The sequence below is a fragment of the Notechis scutatus genome, chromosome 1 (genome assembly GCF_049901735.1).
Source record: "Notechis scutatus isolate UNSWTSFEM ecotype Mainland chromosome 1, rNotScu1.2, whole genome shotgun sequence".
NCBI lineage: Eukaryota > Metazoa > Chordata > Lepidosauria > Squamata > Elapidae > Notechis > Notechis scutatus.
The window spans coordinates 328,907,841-328,931,416 of NC_142009.1; the positions used below are offsets into that span (position 1 = coordinate 328,907,841).

The following is a 23,576-nucleotide window of genomic DNA, read 5'->3' on the forward strand; positions in this document are numbered from 1 at the left end:
AGTTTTGAAGGGCTCAAGGCCCAATCGTGGGCCATGGCCTGGAGGTTAGGGACGCCTGAGTTAAGAAAAGCACTTCCTCCAAGGATGGTGCCTCTTTAGCATTGCAGTCTCAAATTAATTCCCTCTCCCTCCGTTCTTGCCTTCTGCCAGGGTTGTAGGTGCTTCTGAGATCTGGCTCCCTAGAGCCTAGTTGGATTGTTCAATTCATTCACACAAGACCCCCATAAGAGAGTTTCCGTTGCTTCTCGGCATCAGTTGTGGGTAGCCTCACAACTGCAGCATTGCCCATCTGTTTTGTCTGATGGATTTATACATGTAGGATGTGTTGAGGTAATTCCCCGTTAGGAGAATGAGCGCATACAGGGAGACGTATTTGAGAGTAGTGTTTGAATAATACACACACAGCACACAGATACACTGTACAGTAAATGTAGGTTTTTACTTCCAGAAAGGTTTAAGCAAAGTTCAAAAACAAGCAGTCCAAAATCATTCACAGATAAATCAGTCAGTTTTCAATCCAGGGATAATCCAATAACAAAGCCCAGTGTCAAAAACAGTTCAGTATCAGACTTACATCAAATCCAGGAATATCAGTCAATTAAGAAAAATGGAACGGCAATACTCTCCAACAGAAGGAAACAGAAACTTACTCACACTCTCTTCTGAGACTAAGACGAAGACTAAAACAACCCAGGTTTCTGGCTCCGTCTTATGGCCGTTTGAGTAACCACACCCAATTGCAGTTTTTAGCAAGCTCTTAAAGAGACAGAATTAAAATGTCTATCCTGGTTTATATATTTCTAACCCAAATACCTGTTAGGTGACTCATATTCCTAACAGGATGCATGTATGCAAGGAGGGATTCTGCACAGGGAAGTTTATTGGTGAAAATTAGATTTATACACATGGGAAGGAAGGAAGGAAGGAAGGAAGGAAGGAAGGAAGGAAGGAAGGAAGGAAGGAAGGAAGGAAGGAAGGAAGGGGTTTGGTGCTGAATATAATAAGACCATCTTGAAAGCCTAACAATGTTTCTTTCTATCCCCTTTGTACCAAGGAGAATCAAGCCTGAGTTATTTTGAGATCCTTTCTCACACCTTCCGGTTTCCCAGGATAGAGTCATCATTTTTTTCCTCTTTCAATGGCTCCTGGCCTGGTTCAAAGTTATCTCCATATTCCTGTACATAGGAATGTTTTTCTCTCTCCTCCCTCCCTCCTTCCCTCCCTCCCTCCCTATAGTAAGATCATCTGGGATTTTATTTTGTCCCTTTTTGTATTTTTATTTTAATATTTGTACTTGTGAGGTGCCCAGAGGCATGGGGTCAAGCAGCATACAAATGTTATGGTGGTGGGGAAGAAGGAGGAGGAGGAGGAGGAGGAGGAAGGAGGAGGAGGAGGAGGAGGAGGAGAAAGAAGAGGAGGAGGTTGGGATTTGAGGACTTACGGTCCTTTAAACAAGTAAACACTCTCGGGAGCTCTGAATTCCCAAAAGTAAAACTTTATTGGATACACCATTTCGGTACTGAAGAATCAAAACCAGCTCTGGTTTAGCCATGCAAATGCTTGCCTAATTAAACAATAGCTTCTCTTTCTCCCTGCCCCTAGGTGTTCACATTGTCCAATTACGAGACGTCCTTTTGTTATGGGAACAGTCCACCTCCTTCTCAAACACCTGCAGTCGTGACCTTGATAAGTTTCCAGACTCTCAAAGTCTGTGCACAAATTTTCAGCACTCTATTCCACTCTTCCCTCCCCCCAGTTCATTGGCAAGTTGAATAATGAAAAGGTTTGAAAGAAGCAGAACGGTTCAATCTTGACCCTAGCATTGTCTGATCCTATTCACATCCTTTCAAACCGGAGTGGTTAAAATGGTGTAACCTCAATTTCCATGTTGGCATCCCTCTGTAAAGGCATTAGTTTTGTCCCAACAGACTATTTGTAGCTCGTGTTTGAAATGAGGGATCCTTGGCGCTCTCTAAAACTTGGTTGTTTTCTTACAAATGTCTCATTATCACCCTAGGTAACAAATGCAGTGCATTTGTTCTCTTGGAAATCCAATCCTTTGGGAAGGCATCAAGTGTGGTAAGCCGGGTTAAGGTGGGCCTTTGACCTGAACTCCTGAGCTTCCTCTCCCTCTCTTTTAGGGGTGATCTTCCCCTACCACCCTCGTTTGGGGCGCTACATGCTGAATTTCCGTGAAGCCCAGAAGGCCTGCCTTGAGCAAGACGGCATCCTGGCCTCCTACGACCAGTTGCACGAAGCCTGGCTGGATGGACTGGATTGGTGCAACGCTGGGTGGCTGGAAGATGGCTCTGTCCAGTATCCCATCTCCAAGGCTCGCGATGAATGTGGACGAAAAGATACCCCAGTTGGAGTGAGGAACTATGGCTACCGGCACAAGGACCGCGAGCGTTATGATGCCTTCTGCTTTACTTCAAATCTGAACGGTAAGGCCAGCTTTTGTGCCTCCTGTGCGCCTTGTGCAGACATGCCCTTTCTTGTTTGCATTCCCTCCCATTGGAGAGCCATTTTGGTGGGTATCATAGAATCATAGGGCTGGAAGGGGCCTTGGAGGTCTTTCAGTCCAGCCCCCCGTCTTCTTGTGGTTTGCCGGTGGCTAGAGGAGCTGGCAGCAGAGTCGGACAGTGAGGAAGTTGGGGAGGAACCTGGGCCAGTCCTGGAGGCTGAGGAAGGCTCGGACGAGGGCTCTGCGTCAGAGGCAGAGATGGGGCCAAGGCAGGCTGGCAGTTATCAGCTGCCTTCGGGCTCAGAGAGCAGTGAGGCGGGGGAGCAGCTGGAGCCAGTTTCCAGCCTACACATGTGCAGAGCTGCCAAAAGAAAAGAACAATTACGAACTCAGGGTCGACTTGGGAGTAAGGCCACAGGTGGATGGTGAATGGCCCCTCCCATAGGGTTTAAAAGAGGAGCAAAAGGGGAGGGGGCTTTTGCAGGAAACAATTCGTTCGTTCCATCAGTGTGAAGATCTGTCTGTGCATCTCAGAGACTCAGTGCTGAGTCCTTCCTTGTCAGCACTGTGTTTGGAAATATTTCCTTGGCAGCTCTCCAGGCTAGATAAGGTCTGTGCTCCTAATTACACCCTTGAAAGTCTGTTTGCCAGGCCTTTGGCTGAATGCGAATGCAAGAAATTCACCTTCGTTTAAGAAAAGGGGTTTTGCCCGGACAAAAAGTCTGCTTAGTGCTTTTTGGGGAAACCTAGGTCAGAACATGTCGAAGGCAGGAGTCCTTATACAATCCTGGACAAATGATTATCCAACATTTTCTTGAAAATCTTCAGTGATGGAGCACCCATAACTCCGAGAAGCAAGCTATTCACATTGATTCATTGTTCTGTCTGTCAGGCAAATTCCTCCTTACAGATAGTCCTCGACTTACGACCACAGCTGTGCCCAAAATTCCTGTTGTTAAATCAGATCATTGTTAAGGGAGTTTTGCTCCATTTTATGACCTTTCTTGCCCACAGTGGTTAAGTGACTCAGCGCTGGTGTTAAGCTAGCAACTTAGCTGTAAAGTGAATCTGGTTTCCCCATTGACTTTGCTTGTTGGAAGGTCGCAAAAGTTGCTCACGTGTCCCTGGGACGCTGTGGCCGTCACAAATATGAGCCAGTTGCCCTAGCATCTGAATTTTGATCATGTGACCATGGGGATGCTGCAACGGTTCTAGGGGTGAAAAACAGTAAAAGTCACTTTTTTCAGTGTTGTTGTAACTTAGAACGGCCACTAAATGAAATATTCCTGGTTGAATCTCCCTCTGACGAGAATTAGTCAAAGCCTCTTCTTCAGAGGTGGTATTCGGCAGATTCTGACCAGTTCTGGAGAACCGGTCGTGGAAATTTTGAGTAGTTTGGAGAACCAGCAAATACCACCTTTGACTGGCCCCGCCCCCAGCTCTTCTCTGCCTCCCGAGTCCCACTTGATTGACTGGGTCTTCCTTTGTTGCCCTGCACAGGAGAACGGAGCTGAAAAGCAGGTTAGTAAGGTGGGTAGGGAATGGGGATTTTGCAGTAACTTTTCCCCAGGAGTTGGGAGGGAATGGGGATTTTGCAGTAACTTTTCCCCAGGAGTTGGGAGGGAATGGGGATTTTGCAGTATCCTTCCCTGCCACGCCGTGCCCACCAAGCCACGCCCACCAAACCATACCTACAGAACTGGTAGTAAAAAATTTTGAATCCCACCACTGCTCGTCTTGTTAATTTTTTGTTTTCAAAGGAAACCAAGAAGCACACACAAATGTGGATGGATAATTTGCTCAGCCAACGTAGGTTGAGCTTTGAAGCTTCAGCAGATTGTGACTCAAGTAATTAGGAGAGGTGTTAAGAGGAAAAGCTGCAAAAAATAAAAAAAATATGATAACAATGTTATGCAAGGGAAGATTGTACGCTGTGCTCCCTTTGCATAATTGATACAGGTCACGAAACCCCTCTTGGCTTGACAAATGGATCGTGAAGAGATGCTTCTCTGGCTTCTGCCACAGAGCAAAACCGCTTCGCCACATGGATAAACGCTTTCACCCTTCTGGTTTGGGCGTTTATTGCTCCCTGCCCTGATCCCTGAACTGTACCGTGGGAATCTTGGATCGTTTGTGGGCAGCTGTTCTCGCCTGTGGAACCATAAGGCCCGTCCGATTTTTAGAGCAAGCAGTATTTCAGCAGCCATGAATCAAGCTGTCTGAGCCATAAAAATTGTAATTAGAGGGGGGAAAAAGAGGGCGAGGGAATGCGTTCTTGATTTTAGCCGTGGAAAAGCAGCGAGCCGCAGCTTGTCTGCGCTAGTTCATAAGAAAATGGGATGTGGTCTCTGTGTGCCTATAATCTATAATAGATGGGGCTGTTTTAATGATGGTTTGGTGCTTGGGGAAAGTATTTCTGTTCCTTTAAGGCAGTGTTTCTCAACCCTGGCAACTTGAAAATGTCTGGACTTCCAAATCCCAGCACTGGCTGGGGGATTCTGGGAGTTGAAGCCCAGGCACTTCTTCAAATTGCCAAGGTTGAGAAACGCTGCTCTCTAAGCTGGATGATCATCATTTGTAGCCATGTTCTCCTTCCTAACATAGGAGCTACTGAAAGCTGGAAGACCCCCCTGAAAAGCATGGGAAACGGCCATTTATTTATTTCATTAAATTTATTAAAGCCATCCCCTCCAGCGTACTTCCAAAGAGATTAGGGATTGAAGAACAGTAGGTAGGACAAGGTCCAATGGAAGATTTTGCTCTTTGGAGTTCCAGTGTACTCATTGCTTTCTGGTGTATACCGCTAAAGTGCTGCAATGAAGCACTTTCCCCCCCTTGATTATGTGATTATGTTATGTCGTGCCTCTTTCAGGTGTTCTGTTTTACCTGTGCTCAGGAACACAAACATTCTTCAGTCAAATGTAGCACACGTGAACTGAAGAAAATCACATCATATGAGAGAGATATAGTTAGATGATAGCTAGATGGATGGATGGATGGATGGATGGATAGATAGATAGATAGATAGATAGATAGATAGATAGATAGATAGATAGATACAGTAGATAGGTAGGTAGGTAGAGATAGATATGTAGGTAGGTAGGTAGGTAGTTAGAGATAGAGGGGGGGCAAATAGATATAGAGTGATGATAGAGAGATGAAAGGTAGATGGTAGGTAGAAATAGATGGACTAGATAGATAGATAGATAGATAGATAGATAGATAGACGGATGATAGACGGATGATAGATAGATAGATAGATAGATAGATAGATAGATAGATAGATAGATAGATAGATAGATAGATAGATAGAGATAGATAGATAGATAGATAGATAGATAGATAGATGATAGATAGATAGATAGATAGATAGATAGATAGATAGATAGATAGATAGATAGATAGATAGATAGATAGATAGATAGATACAGTAGATAGGTAGGTAGGTAGAGATAAATAGAGAGAGAGAGAGAGAGAGAGGCAAATAGATATAGAGTGATGATAGAGAGATGAAAGGTAGATGGTAGGTAGAAATAGATGGACTAGATAGATAGATAGATGATAGATAGATAGATAGATAGATAGATAGATAGATGATAGATAGATGATAGATAGATAGATAGATAGATAGATAGATAGATAGATAGATAGATAGATAGATAGATACAGTAGATAGGTAGGTAGGTAGAGATAGATATGTAGGTAGGTAGGTAGTTAGAGATAGAGGGGGGGGCAAATAGATATAGAGTGATGATAGAGAGATGAAAGGTAGATGGTAGGTAGAAATAGATGGACTAGATAGATAGATAGATGATAGATAGATAGATAGATAGATAGATAGATAGATAGATAGATAGATAGATGATAGATAGATAGATAGACGGATGATAGACGGATGATAGATAGATAGATGATAGATAGATAGATAGATAGATAGATAGATAGATAGATAGATAGATAGATAGATAGATAGATAGATAGATAGAGATAGATAGATAGATACAGTAGATAGGTAGGTAGGTAGAGATAAATAGAGAGAGAGAGAGAGAGAGAGAGAGGCAAATAGATATAGAGTGATGATAGAGAGATGAAAGGTAGATGGTAGGTAGAAATAGATGGACTAGATAGATAGATAGATGATAGATAGATAGATAGATAGATAGATAGATAGATAGATAGATAGATAGATAGATAGATAGATAGATAGATAGATAGATAGATAGATAGATAGATAGATACAGTAGATAGGTAGGTAGGTAGAGATAGATATGTAGGTAGGTAGGTAGGTAGTTAGAGATGGGGGGGGGGCAAATAGATATAGAGTGATGATAGAGAGATGAAAGGTAGATGGTAGGTAGAAATAGATGGACTAGATAGATAGATAGATGATAGATAGATAGATAGATAGATAGATAGATAGATAGATAGATGATAGATAGATAGATAGACGGATGATAGACGGATGATAGATAGATAGATGATAGATAGATAGATAGATAGATAGATAGATAGATAGATAGATAGATAGATAGATAGATAGATAGATAGATAGATAGATAGATAGATAGATAGATAGATAGATAGATAGATAGATAGATAGATAGATAGATAGATAGATAGATAGATAGATAGATAGATAGATACAGTAGATAGGTAGGTAGGTAGAGATAAATAGATAGATAGATAGATAGATAGATAGATAGAGAGAGAGAGAGAGAGAGGCAAATAGATATAGAGTGATGATAGAGAGATGAAAGGTAGATGGTAGGTAGAAATAGATGGACTAGATAGATAGATAGATGATAGATAGATAGATAGATAGATAGATAGATAGATAGATAGATGATAGATAGATAGATAGATAGATAGATAGATAGATAGATAGATAGATAGACAGATAGATAGATAATTTCTGTGGCCTGTACTAGATCACTAATTAACACAAATATACTAAAAGTAATGCAAAAAAGAGAGCTCAGTGTATATTGTCACATCAAGATTTGGTGTTAGTGTTTTGCTGATATCGAAAAGCATACAAGCACCCTCATAAAACAGTGCACCGAAAGAATCTTAGTATATATTCTCTCACTCTGTTTGTGTACAAGTGTGTGTTTAACAGATGGTAATCTTGGGCCACCACATCCCATCCCAACCTGCCAACACTGGGAAGGTTGGAAGGAAAGAGAAGACAAGGACAACCACAGTGAAGCGGATGGACTCAGTAACAGTAGTGATGGGTGCACCTACCCTTAGAACAGCTGAAGGGCCACTTTAGGGACAAAATCACCCCGGAGAGAATCTATCTATTGTGGTTCTCAAAGAATCAAGATTGACTTGGTGGAGATAATTCATCAATGTGCCGGATCACAGTTTTTCTACCGTTCTGGCTGGTTTATGTTTCCCAGAGCTTTTAATGGATGGTCCTCTTTTAGTGGTCCAGACGACACAACACGAGGAAAGTTAATTTATTAGTCAACGCAAGAACATGAAACAGACCCCCAGCCAGTTCCCACAAATCATAGCAACACATTTAAGAGAAAGCTTGGGCCATTTCAGGGCAGTTTATGAGCTCGCTCCTTTTTTGGGCTCCGTGTCCCACGAGGGACGCTCAAAAGAAAAAAAAAGAAAAAAAAAAGGTGGTAATTATGCTTGGAGTTGGCAAGATGATGTAAGACTCCGATGGGATTTGTTCCAAATGGTGTAAATTGCTTTTTCTTAGGGGGGATCCAAGCAGGGGGAGGGGAGCATCAGAGCTTTCCTCTGTGTAATCAGAGGCCAGTTAAGTAGCAGCAGATCAGCCTTGAAACAAAGTGCTTTCATCAACTCAATCCATCTTTGCATGGGAGGCATTTAATCTCCTGTTGTTAGCCTTGATTATGTGAAGGAAACTCTGTGTGTGTGTGTGTGTGTGTGTGTGTGTGTATGTGGGTGGGTAGGTGGGAAAGAATGAGCTATATACTGGGGATAAAATTCTTTTTAAGAACAGAAGAAGTTGGAACACAAAGGCCTTGCAGCCTGAGAAAACCTGTGACACAGGTATCCAGTGGTGGGATCAGAAGTGGTATTCAGCAGGTTCTGGCCAGTTCTGGAGAACCGGTAGCGGAAATTTCGAGTAGTTTGGAGAACCGGCCAATACCAACTCTGACTGGCCCCGCCCCCATCTATTCTCCGCCTCCCGAGTCCCAGCTGATTGGCTGGGTCTTCTTTGGTTGCCCTGCACAGGAGAACGGAGCTGGAAAGCAGGTTAGTGGGGTGGGGAGGGAATTGTGATTTTACGGTATCCTTCCCCTGCCACGCCCACCAAGCCACATCATGCCCACCAAGCCACGCCCACAGAACTGGTAGTAAAAATTTTTTGAATCCCATCACTGGGTGGGATCTGTCGATTCGCACCATTTCGGGCAAACCGGTAGTCCTGACAATCAGCTGGCCCCACCCACCTGCCCCGCCCTATCCTATCCTTTATTTCCTGCTTTGTAGCTCATCTCAATTGCGCGGCACAGCTGATTTTTCCCCCCGCTTTCCCCGTCACCGTTCTTACTTATTGTCGCTGACTTGGAAGGTAAGCAGCTGAGCTTCTAAATGCTCCATTTTCAGCTCTGGATGCAAGCGCCTTAGACACGTGCAAAGCGCACACTCACTGGGTTGGTTGTTAAACCGGCAGCATCCCACCCCTGCAGCAGTGGTGTGTTTCAAATATTTTTATGACCGGTTCGGTGGGCGTGGCTTGGTGGGCGTGGCTTGGTGGGCCCGCTTGGCGTAGAGGTGTTTTGAGTCACCTCCTGCAATCCTGCACGCTCCCTGACACTTCAGCAGCTGCTGTGCTTCAAAAGCAGGACATAAAAGTTAGTATGGGAGCCCAAGTGGGCAGGTGGGCCCAACCGCAGAGTGTCGGAGAGAACCGGTTTGGTCTCCGCTGCTCGTTGGTGCTACCGGCTCGGTAGAACCGGGCCGAACCGGTAGAATACCACCACTGCACTGCAGGTAGTCCTCGACTTACAACCACAGCTGAGCCCAAAACTTTCACTGCGAAGCAAGGCAGTTATTAAGAGAGTTTAGTCCCGTTTTGCGACCTTTCTGCCACAGTTGTTAAGTGAATCACACCCGCCGATGTTAAGGAAACCGTGTGTCAACTCTGGGATTCATCGTTGCCCATAGAGTTCTGGAGAGAGGAAGTGATGTATTGAATAGTTCTTAGGAAAAAAAACACTATTATGAGTTATTAGTTCAAGGTCACAGAGAGTGGCGTAGCAAAGAACTGAGAAGGCAGATCCTTGGTTCATGTGATTGATGAGGTGTGGATACAGATGTATGAAAAGCGGTCATAAGTCCCGTTTTTCCCCAGAGATGTAACTTTGAACAGTCATTGCTCGAATGGTTGTAAGTTCAGGAACTACTCGTATATCTCAAGTAAAAAGATTCTGACCCAGAACAGAAGGAGGAGGAGGAACACAAGGCCTTGCAACCTTTCTCACAGCAATTGTGTGTATGTCTAGTAAAATGAAAAGACTAGGAGTGACATGAGAGCAGCCTTCCAATGTTTGAGGGGCTGATACAGAGAAGAAGAAGTCTGTTTAAGGGTCTGTTTAAGGGTCTGTTCTCCAAAGCAGGGGTCTCCAACTTTGGCAACTTTAAGACTTGTAGACTTCAACTCCTGGAATTCCTCAGCCATCTTTGCTTGTGGACTTCAACTCCCGGAATTCCTCAGCCAGCTTTGCTTGTGGACTTCAACTCCCGGAATTCCTCAGCCAGCTTTGCTTGTGGACTTCAACTCCCGGAATTCCTCAGCCATCTTTGCTTGTGGACTTCAATTCCCGGAATTCCTCAGCCATCTTTGCTTGTGGACTTCAACTCCCGGAATTCCTCAGCTAGCTTTGCTTGTGGACTCCAACTCCCGGAATTCCTCAGCCATCTTTGCTTGTGGACTTCAACTCCCGGAATTCCTCAGCCATCTTTGCTTGTGGACTTCAATTCCCGGAATTCCTCAGCCATCTTTGCTTGTGGACTTCAACTCCCGGAATTCCTCAGCCAGCTTTGCTTGTGGACTTCAACTCCCGGAATTCCTCAGCCAGCTTTGCTTGTGGACTTCAACTCCCGGAATTCCTCAGCCATCTTTGCTTGTGGACTTCAATTCCCGAATTCCTCAGCCATCTTTGCTTGTGGACTTCAACTCCCGAATTCCTCAGCCAGCTTTGCTTGTGGACTTCAACTCCCGGAATTCCTCAGCCAGCTTTGCTTGTGGACTTCAACTCCCGGAATTCCTCAGCCATCTTTGCTTGTGGACTTCAATTCCCGGAATTCCTCAGCCATCTTTGCTTGTGGACTTCAACTCCCGGAATTCCTCAGCCATCTTTGCTTGTGGACTTCAACTCCCGGAATTCCTCAGCCAGCTTTGCTTGTGGACTTCAACTCCCGGAATTCCTCAGCCATCTTTGCTTGTGGACTTCAACTCCCGGAATTCCTCAGCCATCTTTGCTTGTGGACTTCAACTCCCGGAATTCCTCAGCCATCTTTGCTTGTGGACTTCAACTCCCGGAATTCCTCAGCCATCTTTGCTTGTGGACTTCAATTCCCGGAATTCCTCAGCCATCTTTGCTTGTGGACTCCAACTCCCGGAATTCGGGAATTGAAGTGCACAAGTCTTAAAGTTGCCAAGATTGGAGACCCCTGCTCCAGAGCACCTGAGGGCAGGACAAGAAGCAATGGATGGAAATTAACCAAGGAGAGAAGCAACCTAAAACTAAGGAGAAATTTCCTGACAGTGAAAACAATTAACCAGTGGAACAACTTGCCTCCTGACATTGTGTGTGCTTTTTAAAGAAGAGATTGGGCGGTCACTCTATCTCAAGAGCAAATGACTGCATAGATCCTTGGGTGCTCATTAGGACTAGGGGTGATGAGATAGCAGCCTTCCAATATTTGAGGGGGGCTGCCACAGAGAAGAAGGAATCAAGCTATTCTCCAAAGCACCAGAAAGCAGGAGATGAAGTAACAGATGGAGACTAATCAAGGAGAGAAGCAACTTAGAACTAAGGAGAAACTTCCTAAAAGTGAGAACAATTAACCAGTGGAACAGCTTGCCTCCAGAAGTTGTGGGCACTGGAGGCTTTTAAGAAAACACTGTACACCACCTGTCTGAAATGGCATAGAGTTTCCTGCCTCAGCAGGGGGTTGGACTAAAAGACCTCCAAGGTCCCTTCCAACTCTGTTATCCTGTAACCTGAGGGTAACAGAAATTGGGGAGGCTGTGATTCTGCAGCAGGCTGGGGGTGCCTCTCCTTTCTGCATTCGTCTCTTCTTGTGCAAGATTTGACCTCTGTACAATTAAAAGGGTAGGAGAGAGAGGAGAAATTGCCATCCCGCAGAGGAAAAGCTTGGAAGGAACCTCCGCAGGAAGATTAGCAGGGGAGGAAAATACAGGTAGTCCTTGACTTACGACTAGTCGCTGAGCGGCAGTGGTGGGATTGACATTTTTTTACTACCGGTTCTGTGGACATGGCTTGGTGGGCGTGGCAGGGGAAGGATATACTGTAAAATCCCCATTCCCTCCCCACCCCACTAACCTGCTTTCCAGCTCCGTTCTCCTGTGCAGGGCAACAAAAGAAGACCCAGCCAATCAACTGGGACTCAGGAGGCAGAGAATAGATGGGGGCAGGGCCAGTCAGAGGTGGTATTTGCCAGTTCTCCGAACAACTCAAAATTTCTGCTACCGGTTCTCCAGAACTGGTCAGAACCTGCTGAATACCCACCTCTGCTTAGCGGCCATTGAAAGTTAGTAGTTGGACTTATGGCCAGAGCATCTCTGTGGTCCCCTGACCGAACTTAATGCACTTAGCAAGATGGATGGATGGACATTTGCAGCATCCCACAATTACATGACCAGGTGTTATGATGGTTTTGCTAAGAACCGGTATTTACTTCTGAGTTTTGACAAAACCACAGTAGCAATAGCACTTAGAGTTATATATCGCTTCACAGTGCTTTTACAGCCCTTTCTAAGCGGTTTACAGAGTCAGCCTATAGTCTCCAACAATCTGGGTCCTCATTTGACCCACCTCAGAAGGGTGGAAGGCTGAGTCAACTTGAGCCTGGTGAGAATCGATCTGCCAAACTGCCGGCAGCCGGCAGAAGTAGCCTGTAGTACAGCACTCTAACCACTGTACCACCATGGCTCAACGATGGGTAAACAATGGCTTGGCTTAACAGCTATGGTGTTTGCTTAATGCCCATGGCAGCCACTCTATGACCAGGATATTCACTTAATGACCACCACCAAAAATGCCATAGAATAGGTTTGGTCATTTGACCACCACGTGGCTTGATTGTAGTCATAACTCGAGGACTCTCATGGCCCCAGTGTGCAGCATTTTTATATTTCAGGAACCAGTCGCCCAAGAGGATCACGAAAGCATCCTGCATTTTTTTTTTTATAATTTCTCCTTCCGTTAGACTAGCGTTTCTTAACTTTAGCAACTTTAAGATGGGTGGACTTCAACTCCCAGAATTCCTCAGCCAGCCATGCTGAAGCTTCTTCCACTAGACTCTTGTTTCTTAACTTTAGAAACTTCAAGACTGGTGGATTTAACTCATGCTGGCTGGGGAATTTATTTATTTATTTATTTATTTGATTTGCCAATTGTTTACAAGATAATAAGTATAAGAGTATACATAGTTGTGAATACATGAAATGGATACATATATGAAAAATAAAAGAATAAGAGAAACAATAGGACAGGGACGGTAGGCACGTTGGTGCGCTTATGCACGCCCCCTACAGACCTCTTAGGAAAGGGGTGAGGTCAATAGTAGACAGTCTAAGGTTAAAGTTTTGGGGGTTTGGGGAAGAAACTACAGAGTCAGGTAGAGTATTCCAGACATTGACCACTCTATTGCTGAAGTCGTATTTCCTGCAATCAAGCTTGGTGCGGTTTACTTTGAGTTTGTATCTATTGTGTGCTCTTGTGTTGTTATGGTTGAAGCTGAAGTATTCACTGACAGGTAGGACATTGCAATGTATGATTTTATATACCATGCTTAAGTCAGACCGAAGACGGCGTAATTCAAGGTTTTCTAGTTCTAGAATTTCAAGTCTGGTGGCATAAGGTATTCTACAACGAGTAGAGGAGTGGAGAACTCTTCTTGTGAAATATTTCTGGACTTTCTCAATTGTGCTAATATCAGATACGTAATGTGGATTCCAGACTGATGAACTGTATTCGAGTATTGGTCTAGCAAATGTTTTGTATGCTCTGGTTAGTAGTGTAATATTACCAGAGAAAAAGCTACGTAGGATTAGGTTAACAACTCTTAATGCCTTTTTGGCTATGTAGTTGCAGTGGGCTCTAGCACTTAGATCATTAGAGGTGAGTATTCCAAGGTCCTTTACAGAGCTTGGGTCATCAACAAGTTCTTGATTATTCAGCTTGTATTTTATTTTCTGATTTTTTTGCCAATATGTAAGACAGAGCATTTATTTGTTGAGATTTGAAGTTGCCATTTGTTTGACCATTCTGATACATAGTCAAGATCTTTTTGTAGGGTAGCAGTATTGTCTGTGGTATTGAACAGCTTTATGTCATCAGCGAAGAGAACGCAATTGCTCTTAATATGATCACAGAGGTCGTTTATGTAGAGTATGAAGAGAGTTGGTCCTAGTACACTGCCTTGGGGGACACCACTATTGACAGGTACTGGATTTGATAGGACGCTCCCGATTTTGACCATTTGTTGTCTGTTTGACAGGAATGCTTCTATCCAGTTATTCAGTTGTCCAGAGATACCATAGGATTTTATTTTTAGGAGTAGTTTATCGTGTACCACTGAATCAAAGGCTTTACAGAAGTCTATGTAGATTGCGTCTATTGCTTTGCCCTGGTCGAGTTGTGTTGTCCATATGTTTTTGCAGTGTAAGAGTTGTAGATTACAGGATAGTTTTTTTTCTGAAACCAAATTGTTTATTGGAGAGTAGGTTGTTTGACTCTAAGTGGAGGATGATGGATTGGTTAATAATTGATTCCATGACTTTACAGGTGACGCAGCATAAGGAGATTGGCCTGTAATTTTCAACTAGGCTTGGGTCTCCCTTTTTGAAGATGGGGATGACTGTGGCTTGTGACCATAGGTTAGGCAAGGAGCTGGTCCTGAAAGATTTTTCAAAGATTATGCTTAGAGGTTCGGCTATGGCAGTGGATAGCTTTCTTAAGAAGTAGGCACATATTCCATCCGGTCCAATAGATAGAGATGGTTTTAGATTGCGTAGTGATTTTTCAACATTGTCTTCTGTAAATCGATATGTATTAGATCATTGTTGTTATCTGTGGTACGGCTAGGAAATACTGGGCATGATCCATTGCTGTTTACAAATACTGAGCCGAAGAATGTGTTAAAGATGTTGGCTTTAATGGTGTCGTCGTTGCAGTCTTTACCATCAGGTCCTAACAAGGGAGGGATGGACCTTCTGGGAGTTGAAGTCCTTCTGCCTTAAAGTTGCCGAGATTGAGAAACTCTGCAATAGCTCCTGGTGGAGTTGGGGAGGAAGGGTGGGTTGGGGTGGGGGGTTCTGAGAAAAATTCTACAACTTTAAGGGTGTAGAATTCCAATTTTCACCTTTCATGCCACTCCTGATCCAACTCGCAGCTTCACACTAGATCCCTAGAGATGCTGCAAGCCTCATATTGCATCTCGCCCATTTGGATCATGCCAGCAAGGCTGAACGGTTGAGATCTTCCCTTGTGTATTGGAGGCATGCCCGGGCTAGGTTCACTAACTTTCTTTCTTTCTTTCTTTCTTTCTTTCTTTCTTTCTTTCTTTCTTTCTTTCTTTCTTTCTTTCTTTCTTTCCTTCCTTCCTTCCTTCCTTCCTTCCTTCCTTCCTTCCTTCCTTCCTTCCTTCCTTCTTTCTTTCTTTAGTCAATTGCTTACAAGATAATAGGTATAAGTCAAAACATAGTTGTGAATACATGGATACATAAAGGTGAAACTCGAAAAATTAAAATCTTGTGCAAAAGTTCCTTGATTTCAGTAATGAAACTAATATATGAGATAGACTCATTACATACAAAGCAAGATAGTTCAAGCTGTTGATGTGTCATAATTGTGATGATTATGACTTACAGCTCATGAAAACCCCAAATCCACAATCTCAGAAAATTAGAATATTGTGAAAAGGTTCGATATTCTAGGCTCAAAGTGTCCCACTCTAATCAGCTAATTAAGCCATAACACCTGCAAAGGGTTCCTGAGCCTTTAAATGGTCTCTCAGTCAAGTTCAGTAGGAATCACAATCATGGGAAAGACTGCTGACCTGACAGTTGTACAGAAAACCATCACTGACACCCTCCATAAGGAGGGAAAGCCTCAAAAGGTAATTGCAAAAGAAGTTGGATGTTCCCAAAGTGCTGTATCAAAGCACATTAATAGAAAGTGATGTGGAAGGGAAAAGTGTGGAAGAAAAAGGTGCACAAGCAGCAGGGATGACTGCAGCCTGAAGAGGATTGTCAGGAAAAGGCCATTCAAAAGTGTTGGGGACTTTCACAAGGAGTGGACTGAGGCTGGAGTCAGTGCATCAAGAACCACCACACAGAGACTAGATCCTAGACATGGGCTTCAAATGTCGTATTCCTCTTGTCAAGCCGCTCCTGAACAACAAACGTCAGAAGCGTCTTACCTGGGCTAAAGAAAAACAGACCTGGTCTGTTGCTCAGTTCTCTTTTCTGATGAGAGCAAACTTTTGCATCTCATTTGGAAACCAAGGACCCAGAGTCTGGAGGAAGAATGGAGAGGCACACGCTGCAAGATGCTTGAAGTACAGTGTGAAGTTTCCACAGTCTGTGTTGATTTGGGGAGCCATGTCATGTGCTTCATTAAGTCCAGGGTCAACGCAGCTGTCTACCAGGAGATTTTGGAGCACTTCATGCTTCCTTCCACAGATGAGCTTTATGGCGATGCTGACTTCATTTTCCAGCAGGACTTGGCACCTGCCCACACTGCTAAAAGCACCAAAACCTGGCTCAATGACTGTGGGATTACTGTGCTTGATTGGCCAGCAAACTTGCCTGACCTGTACCCCATAGAGAATCTATGGGGCATTGCCAAGAGAAAGATGAGAGACAATAGGACAGGGACAGTAGGCACGTTGGTGCACTTATGCTTTATCATCCTTATACTTTCTGCCTGCTGTGTTGTTTTCTCTCGGTATTGCTGCTTTGCCAAATTTAAACTGTCCCCCAAACAATACAAGAGCACACAACAGATAAAAACTCAGTGTAAACCGCTTCAATCTTGATTGCAGAAAGTACGACTTCAGCCACAAAGTGGTCAATGCCTGGAATGCACTACCTGACTCTGTAGTTACATCCTCAAACCCCCCCCTCCTTTAACCTCAAACTATCCACTATTGACCTCACCCCATTCCTAAGAGGTCTGTAAGGGGCGTGCATAAGTGCACCATCGTGCCTCCCGTCCCTGTCCTATTGTCCCCATTTATTTGTACCTATTTCCTGTATTCTTACTCATGTTTATACTTATATCTATTGTCTTGTAAGCAATTGACAAATCAGATAAATAAGTAAAAAATGTGACAGATTTTCTTCTAAAAACAAAAATTAGAGCGGCTACACAATATGTCTTTGTTTGTTGTCATTGTCCCTGATGATGTTTGTCCCTCGATGCCTTCTCACCTGGGACTGTTCTGGGAATCTTCGCTTGGCTGTCCTCCGGATATAGGTAGTCCTCAACTTACGACCATAATGGAGCCTTCTCATTATGGTCATAAGTCACAATGGCAGGTCACCAACATGACCAACCCAATATGATGACCTGTTTTGAAGCAGTTGTTAAAAGAAACCCATTGTTCACCAGCAGCATTTTTTTGGCAAAATTAAGAAGAAAATGCTTGGGCTTAGGCAAAAATAATAAATTGTGATTACATGGTAATAAATGCACATTAGAGGACTGGAGGCTAAGACATATGAAGAACGGTTGCAGGAACTGGGCACGGCTAGTTAGTGAAGGTCGCAAAAACCATCATCAATATATGCCAGTTGAAAAGCATCCAAATTTTGATCATGTAACCGTGGGGACGCTGCAATGGTGTAAGTGTGAAAATCGGTCATAAATCACTTTTTTCAGTGGCGTCATAACTTTGAACAATCACTAAATGAATGGTTGTAAGTGGAGGATTACCTTAAAAGGTCCACATATATGCTGCAGATCATAGCAGGGCTGTCTTAACGCTTAAGGGGCCTTGCTTGTGGGCCCCACAAGTATAGGGGCCCCATACTAATATGTGTATGTTAACCCTTCAATGCACTTTGTATCATATAAATACAGCAATATGCTATATTTATTACATTTACTGCATTTTTAAATCAATACTAACATGCAAATATATATCTTTCATTTTATTGACCCTTTACATTTTTATTCTTTGAGTAGCTGTCGTAGGGGCCCCAGTACACTGCTTTCCAGGGGCCCATAACGCTGTTAAAACGGCCCTGGATCATAGAATAGAATAGCAGAGTTGGAAGGTACCTTAGAGGTCTTCTAGTCCAACCTCCTGCTCAGGCAGGAAACCCTACACCACTTCAGACAAATGGTTGTCCAATCACTTCTTAAAAATTTCCAGTGTTGGAGCATTTACAACTTCTGGAGCAGTGGTGGGATTCAAATTGTTTTACTCCCGGTTCTGTCGGCATGGCTTGGTGGGCGTGGTAGGGGAAAAATTCTGCAGTCAGAGGTGGGATTTGCCGGTTCTCTGAACTACTCAAAATTTCCGCTACCGGTTCTCCAGCACTGGTCAGAACCTGCTGAATACCCACCTCTGTTCTGGAGGCAAGTTGTTCCACTAATTAATTGCTCTAACAGGAAATTTCTTCTTAGTTCTAGGTTGCTTCTCTACTTGATTAGTTTCCACCAGAGTTGTGATATTCAGCAGGTTCTGACCAGTTCTGGAGAACTAGTAGAGGAAATTTTGAGTAGTTCGGAGAAATCCCACCTCTGACTGCCCCCCCTACCCCCATCTATTCTCTGCCTCCCACTGAGTCACAGCTGACCGGCTGGGTCTTCTTTGGTTGCCCTGCACAGGAGAACGGAGCTGGAAAGCAGGTTAGTGGGGTGGGGATTTTGCAGTAACCTCCCCTGCCATGCCCACCAAGCCACACCCACAGAAGCGGTAGTGAACTATTTTGAATCCCACCCCAGTTTCCACCCATTGCTTCTTGTCCAGCCTTCAGGTGCTTTGGAGAATAGCTTGACTCCCTCTTCTTTGGGGCAGCCCCTGAGATACATTGGAACCCTGCTATCATGTCTCCCCTAGACATCGGACAGGAAAAACCTAACCGATCCTGACCCTTTTCTGATGCTTCTCCTCCTGTTCTCTTGCAGGCAAAGTCTTCTTCCTCAAAACCTACCGCAAACTCAGCTTCCCCGAAGCCGTCTTGGCCTGCAAGCAAAACGGAGCCACGGTAGCCAAAGTGGGCCAGCTCTACGCCGCCTGGAAGATCCAGCTTTTGGACAAATGCGAGGCCGGCTGGGTCGGGGATGGAAGCGTCCGCTACCCCATCGTCAACCCCAGGTCTCGCTGTGGGGGCCGGGAACCCGGTGTTCGCAACCTGGGCTTCCCCGACAAGAAATACAAACTCTTTGGGGTCTATTGCTTCAAAGAGGCGGGCGGGGAGAAGCCCCCCAAAAAGGACAAAGATGCTCCAGGAAGATGGAAAGCGTTCCATGTATAAATAGAAACGGGGGGCGGGGGCAGCCCAAAGCTCAGCGCCTCTTGTTTTATTTGCTGTTCGAGTCTCGGTGATGAGATCTGTCTCCATCTCCTCTTTTTAGGGGAATTGTTATTTGTGTCCTCCCCCACCACCCAAAAAAAAAAAGAGAAAAGAGGGGTGGGAGTTTGCTTGCATAGTCCTCAACGGAAAGGGAAGGATTCCTGCTTCCTCAGCAGTTCGGCTGAAACATCCAGAATCTTTGGAAGTGTCTGGCATGTGCTGCATCACCGCTAGGCTGGAGCTGACCCCGTTGATCCTTGCCTACTCATCTTAATCTTCTTCAGCATCTCGGAAGAAGAAAAGGGTCGCTTTAGCTCAGAGGTCTCCAAACTTGGCAACTTTAAGACGCGTGGATTTCAACTCCCAGAATTCTCCAGCCAGCATAGCTGGCTGGAGAATTCTGGGAGTTGAAGTCCACGCGTCTTAAAGTTGCCAAGTTTGAGGACCTCTGCTTTATGCCTTTCGCATTTGCTGCTACATTGCCGATGGTGCTACTGTGGGGGGATTGTCACGGGTAGAGGGGCAGAGGAGACCCCTGGGTTCCTTAGAGCAGAGTGGACTGGTGAAAGGCTGCATTTGGCAACTCGTCTGCCGTACCCCGAGCCCCTGTCGTTGGAGGAGACAATTCTGTGTTTTCCTGCATGATCTGGAGAGCTGCCCCGTGTGCCAAAAGTGAGTTGAAAAAAACAAAACAAAACAGGAAAGGAGGATTCCATCCCTTCTCCCCTCTGGCGGCAACTTCATCCTAAGCTTCTTCAGAATGGGAGCTTCATCCCTGGAAGCATTTTTTTTTTCTTCAAGAAGAGACTGGACTGCCCTCTGTCAAAAATGGTATTGGGTCTGCTTGGGGGAGGAGCGGGGTTGGACTAGATGACCTACAAGACCCCTTCCATTAATCTGTATCTGTATGTTTTTATCCTGAAGGCATTGACCACAGCGGAAAAGCCAAATTTCTCTCCTTTGCTCTCCTCCACGTTTTCCATTGTCCTGCTTTCTCAGGTTGCAACCACTGTCGGTTAAAAGCTCCCCAGCCCGTCCTGGCTTCAAACCACAAAGCTGAAAAAATTTACAGGTGAACCAAACTCTCCCATGAGCCAGTGGTTGTAGAACTGGACTTGGTCCCCTCCATCGGTATGTTTGCTTTGCTTGCATTGACTCTGTAAGCCATCCTGTGTACTCAGCTGATGCTTTGAATAAAACCTGTGCGTAATATTGTTGGGATGAGGATGGATTTTTGGACCCAAATGGCAGTCTCCACCCAGGGTTTGCAAAGAGTGGCTGAAAGATGAACACACACACACACACACACACACACAATTAGTTGAAAGATAGTAATCCAACTGTGGCTTGGAGCAGAGGGAGAATCCTTAGTAAGACCACACCTAGAATCCTGCATCCCGTTTTGGTCACCACACTGTAAAAAAAAGAAGTTGAGGCTCTAGAAAAAGTGCAGAGAAGCGCAACCAGGATGATTAGGGGGCTGGAGGCTAAAACATATGAAGAACGGTTAATTATTACCTTTATGGTCAGAGTACAACATGTGTACAATGAGATTGGCTGAACCTCCCTCCGTGCACCCCTCCTCCCCAACACAACTCACAGTGAGGAAGAAATCCCTAACCCAGTCCCAATCTTATTACACTATGTGACCTTGTTGCACAACATGCCAGCCCCACAAATCTATCATACTACGTTGACATGAGGTGATTTTCCGTTCAGAAGTCTGACACGGGTAGAAACTGTTCTTCAGCCTTGTTGGTGCAGCTGGCTATGCTTCTATATATCTCTTACCTGATAGTAGGAGAGTGAAGAAGTGCTGACCAGGGTGTGAGTCGTCCCTGAGAATTTTCCTCACTCTTCTAAGGCAGCGAGCCCTAGCGAGGTCATCTAGTGGTATCAGGGAACAGCCCACGATGTTTAGTGCTGTGCTCACCACCCTCTGTAATGTCTTACAGGAACTGGGCCTGGCTAGTCTAGTGAAGAGACAGGATAGCAGTCTTCCAGTATTTGAGGGGCTGCCACAGAGAGGAAGGGATCCAGCTATTCTCCAAAGCACCCAAAGCAGAGGTAGTATTCAGTATTCAGCAGGTTCTGACCAGTTCTGGAGAACCGGTAGCGGTAATGTTCTCACTTCTTATTTTCTCCACAACAACCTTGTAGATTGGACTGGCCAAAGCCTTTCATTCTTAAGGCGGGACTAGAACTCACTGTCTTCTGGTGATTGGTCCAAAGTCATCCCATCAGCTTCCATGCCTAAGGGAGAACCAGAACTCGTGGCCTTCCCGCTTTGTATTCTAGTACCGTAACCATGACACCAGGCTGGTTTTCTAGATTTTACTGAACATTTTTTTTTTCTTGAGCTGATGCTACCTCAGAATCCTCTCTGAGCAGGGATAATCATGAATTTAGAGAACTGTATGGAAAGGAACTTCCTGAAAATTACAAAATGAATCACCCCTTCTAGTCCTTCTCTTAGTTCAGGAGTGTCAAACTCAAAGGGTGCTTAGATCTGGCCTGCAGGGCCACCCTGGAAACAGGGAAGGACCAATCCATGGTGCCTCTGCCAGCGACAATGGAGCTTGGAGGGACCACGTGTGCCCCCCACCCCACGAGCTCCGTTTTCACTGGCAGAGGGTTGCAGGAGGCCATCGCGGCCGAAAATGGAGCTCTGGAGCCCGTTTTCATTGGCAGAGCACTCAGGCTACCACAGGCGCCCCCAACATGAGTGACATTGAGCTGGCCACGCCCTCTGGCCAAGCCCCACCCCCCCAAAGTTCAAGGTGTGGTCTAACTGGTACATTATAGAGTGGTACTAATATACTTTACACGATCTTGATCTTATACTACATTGTTTAAAAACATGTTTGTGGCCAGGTCCTGCAACCCAGAGGGCATGAGTGTGTCCAGAAAACACTGTGAAATTTCTCACACTTTCTGTAATTGAATTCGAGCTTTTGCTAATCATAGCTCATCAAGCCAGCAATGTTTGCTGCATTGCCTATTCATTGTCACTACTATTTCAGATTCCTGCAGATAGTACATATAAGGGTAGGAGTATGGGTGTGTGCATGTGTGCGTGTGCGCGCGCACACACACACACACACAATTATATATATAATTATATATATTTATCTATCTATCTCTATATCTCTATCTATCTCTATCTCAATCTATCTATCTATCTATCTATCTATCATCTATCTATCTATCTATCTATCTATCTATCTATCTATCTATCTATCTATCTATCTATCTATCATCTATCATCTATCTATCATCTATCTATCTATCATCTAAAAGCGAAATACCAGTCACGCATCATCACAAAATCTCCAGAACCGTAAAGCCTACAAACTTGAAATTTGGCACGTATGTTCCTCTTGGCTTCTAGGTGCTCACTAAGAAAGGATTTTTCGAAATGATCATCAGAGCATTAGTATTTCCTATATTATTATTAACATGCTCTGATGCTAAGGAGTTCTACTCCCCCTCCCCACCTGAAAAGAAATCTGTTCCAAATGCAAAACACAAGCAGAGGAGAGGAGTTTCCGTTTCAGTTTCACAGCAGCAACCAGCTTTTGCACAGAACAGTTGAGCTAAGCCATGCCCAGGCTCCTTGCTGTATTTTTCTTGCTCACACAGCAAATACTCTTTCAGTTTCCATGTTTCAATTTCCAAACAGCCCTCAACTCTTTCACACACTGACAGGACGCTAGCCAGATGACTACCAATGGATGCTGGTAGGCAGAGGCAGAATCCCCCCCCCTTATTTTCCTCCCCAAAAACAAAGACCGATCATTAAATAAAAGCTATGAAAACTTTAAGAGTTTTGAGGATAGGCCCTTGCTTTTAGAAAAAGAAAACAAGATACTTTTCAGTTGATTGATGAAGCCAGTGGCAGACTTTGGAGCCTTTTTTTTTGTGTTTATTTTTATTTTTCTCTCTTTTCTGTGGTGGAAAAAGAGGCAGTTGACACCAAGATCTGAAGACCAGTAATTGCTGAATTTCTTCAAGCAGTTCAACTGATTTACCCAAAGATCAATTACTGGGGACTAAAAGCTATAAATTTCATGGAAAACAAACAACTAAATCTTATAAGGGTAACATTTTCACTCTATTGGCGAGTCCAATCTTGCCCCTTATGCAGCAGAATTGTAATAAATAGGCAACCTTAATTTTAAAAGATTGCCAAAAAAAAAAAAAAAATGACCAGAGAGTGATGGGCCAATTAATGATCTGTATTCAGGGAAATTTTTCTCTTTTTTTGCTGGAAAAAAGGGGCTAATGTCACATTCTAAGGGTTGGCAAGATTCCACCCAGGTTTTGGAGCAGCTGAATATG

At 44.3% G+C, this 23,576-nt stretch overlaps 1 protein-coding gene across 1 annotated transcript in view; it reads left to right on the top strand.

Annotated features, from left to right (window-relative positions):
* HAPLN4 (hyaluronan and proteoglycan link protein 4) overlaps positions 1-19,196 on the top strand; it is a 29,677-nt gene extending 10,481 nt beyond the window's left edge. Inside the window, exons 3-4 of the mRNA XM_026683169.2 lie at positions 2,142-2,444; positions 18,847-19,196. Of these exons, the coding sequence (XP_026538954.2) occupies positions 2,142-2,444; positions 18,847-19,196 (653 nt within the window). The remainder of the gene's footprint in view (positions 1-2,141; positions 2,445-18,846) is intronic.
* The last annotated feature ends 4,380 nt before the right edge of the window (positions 19,197-23,576 follow it).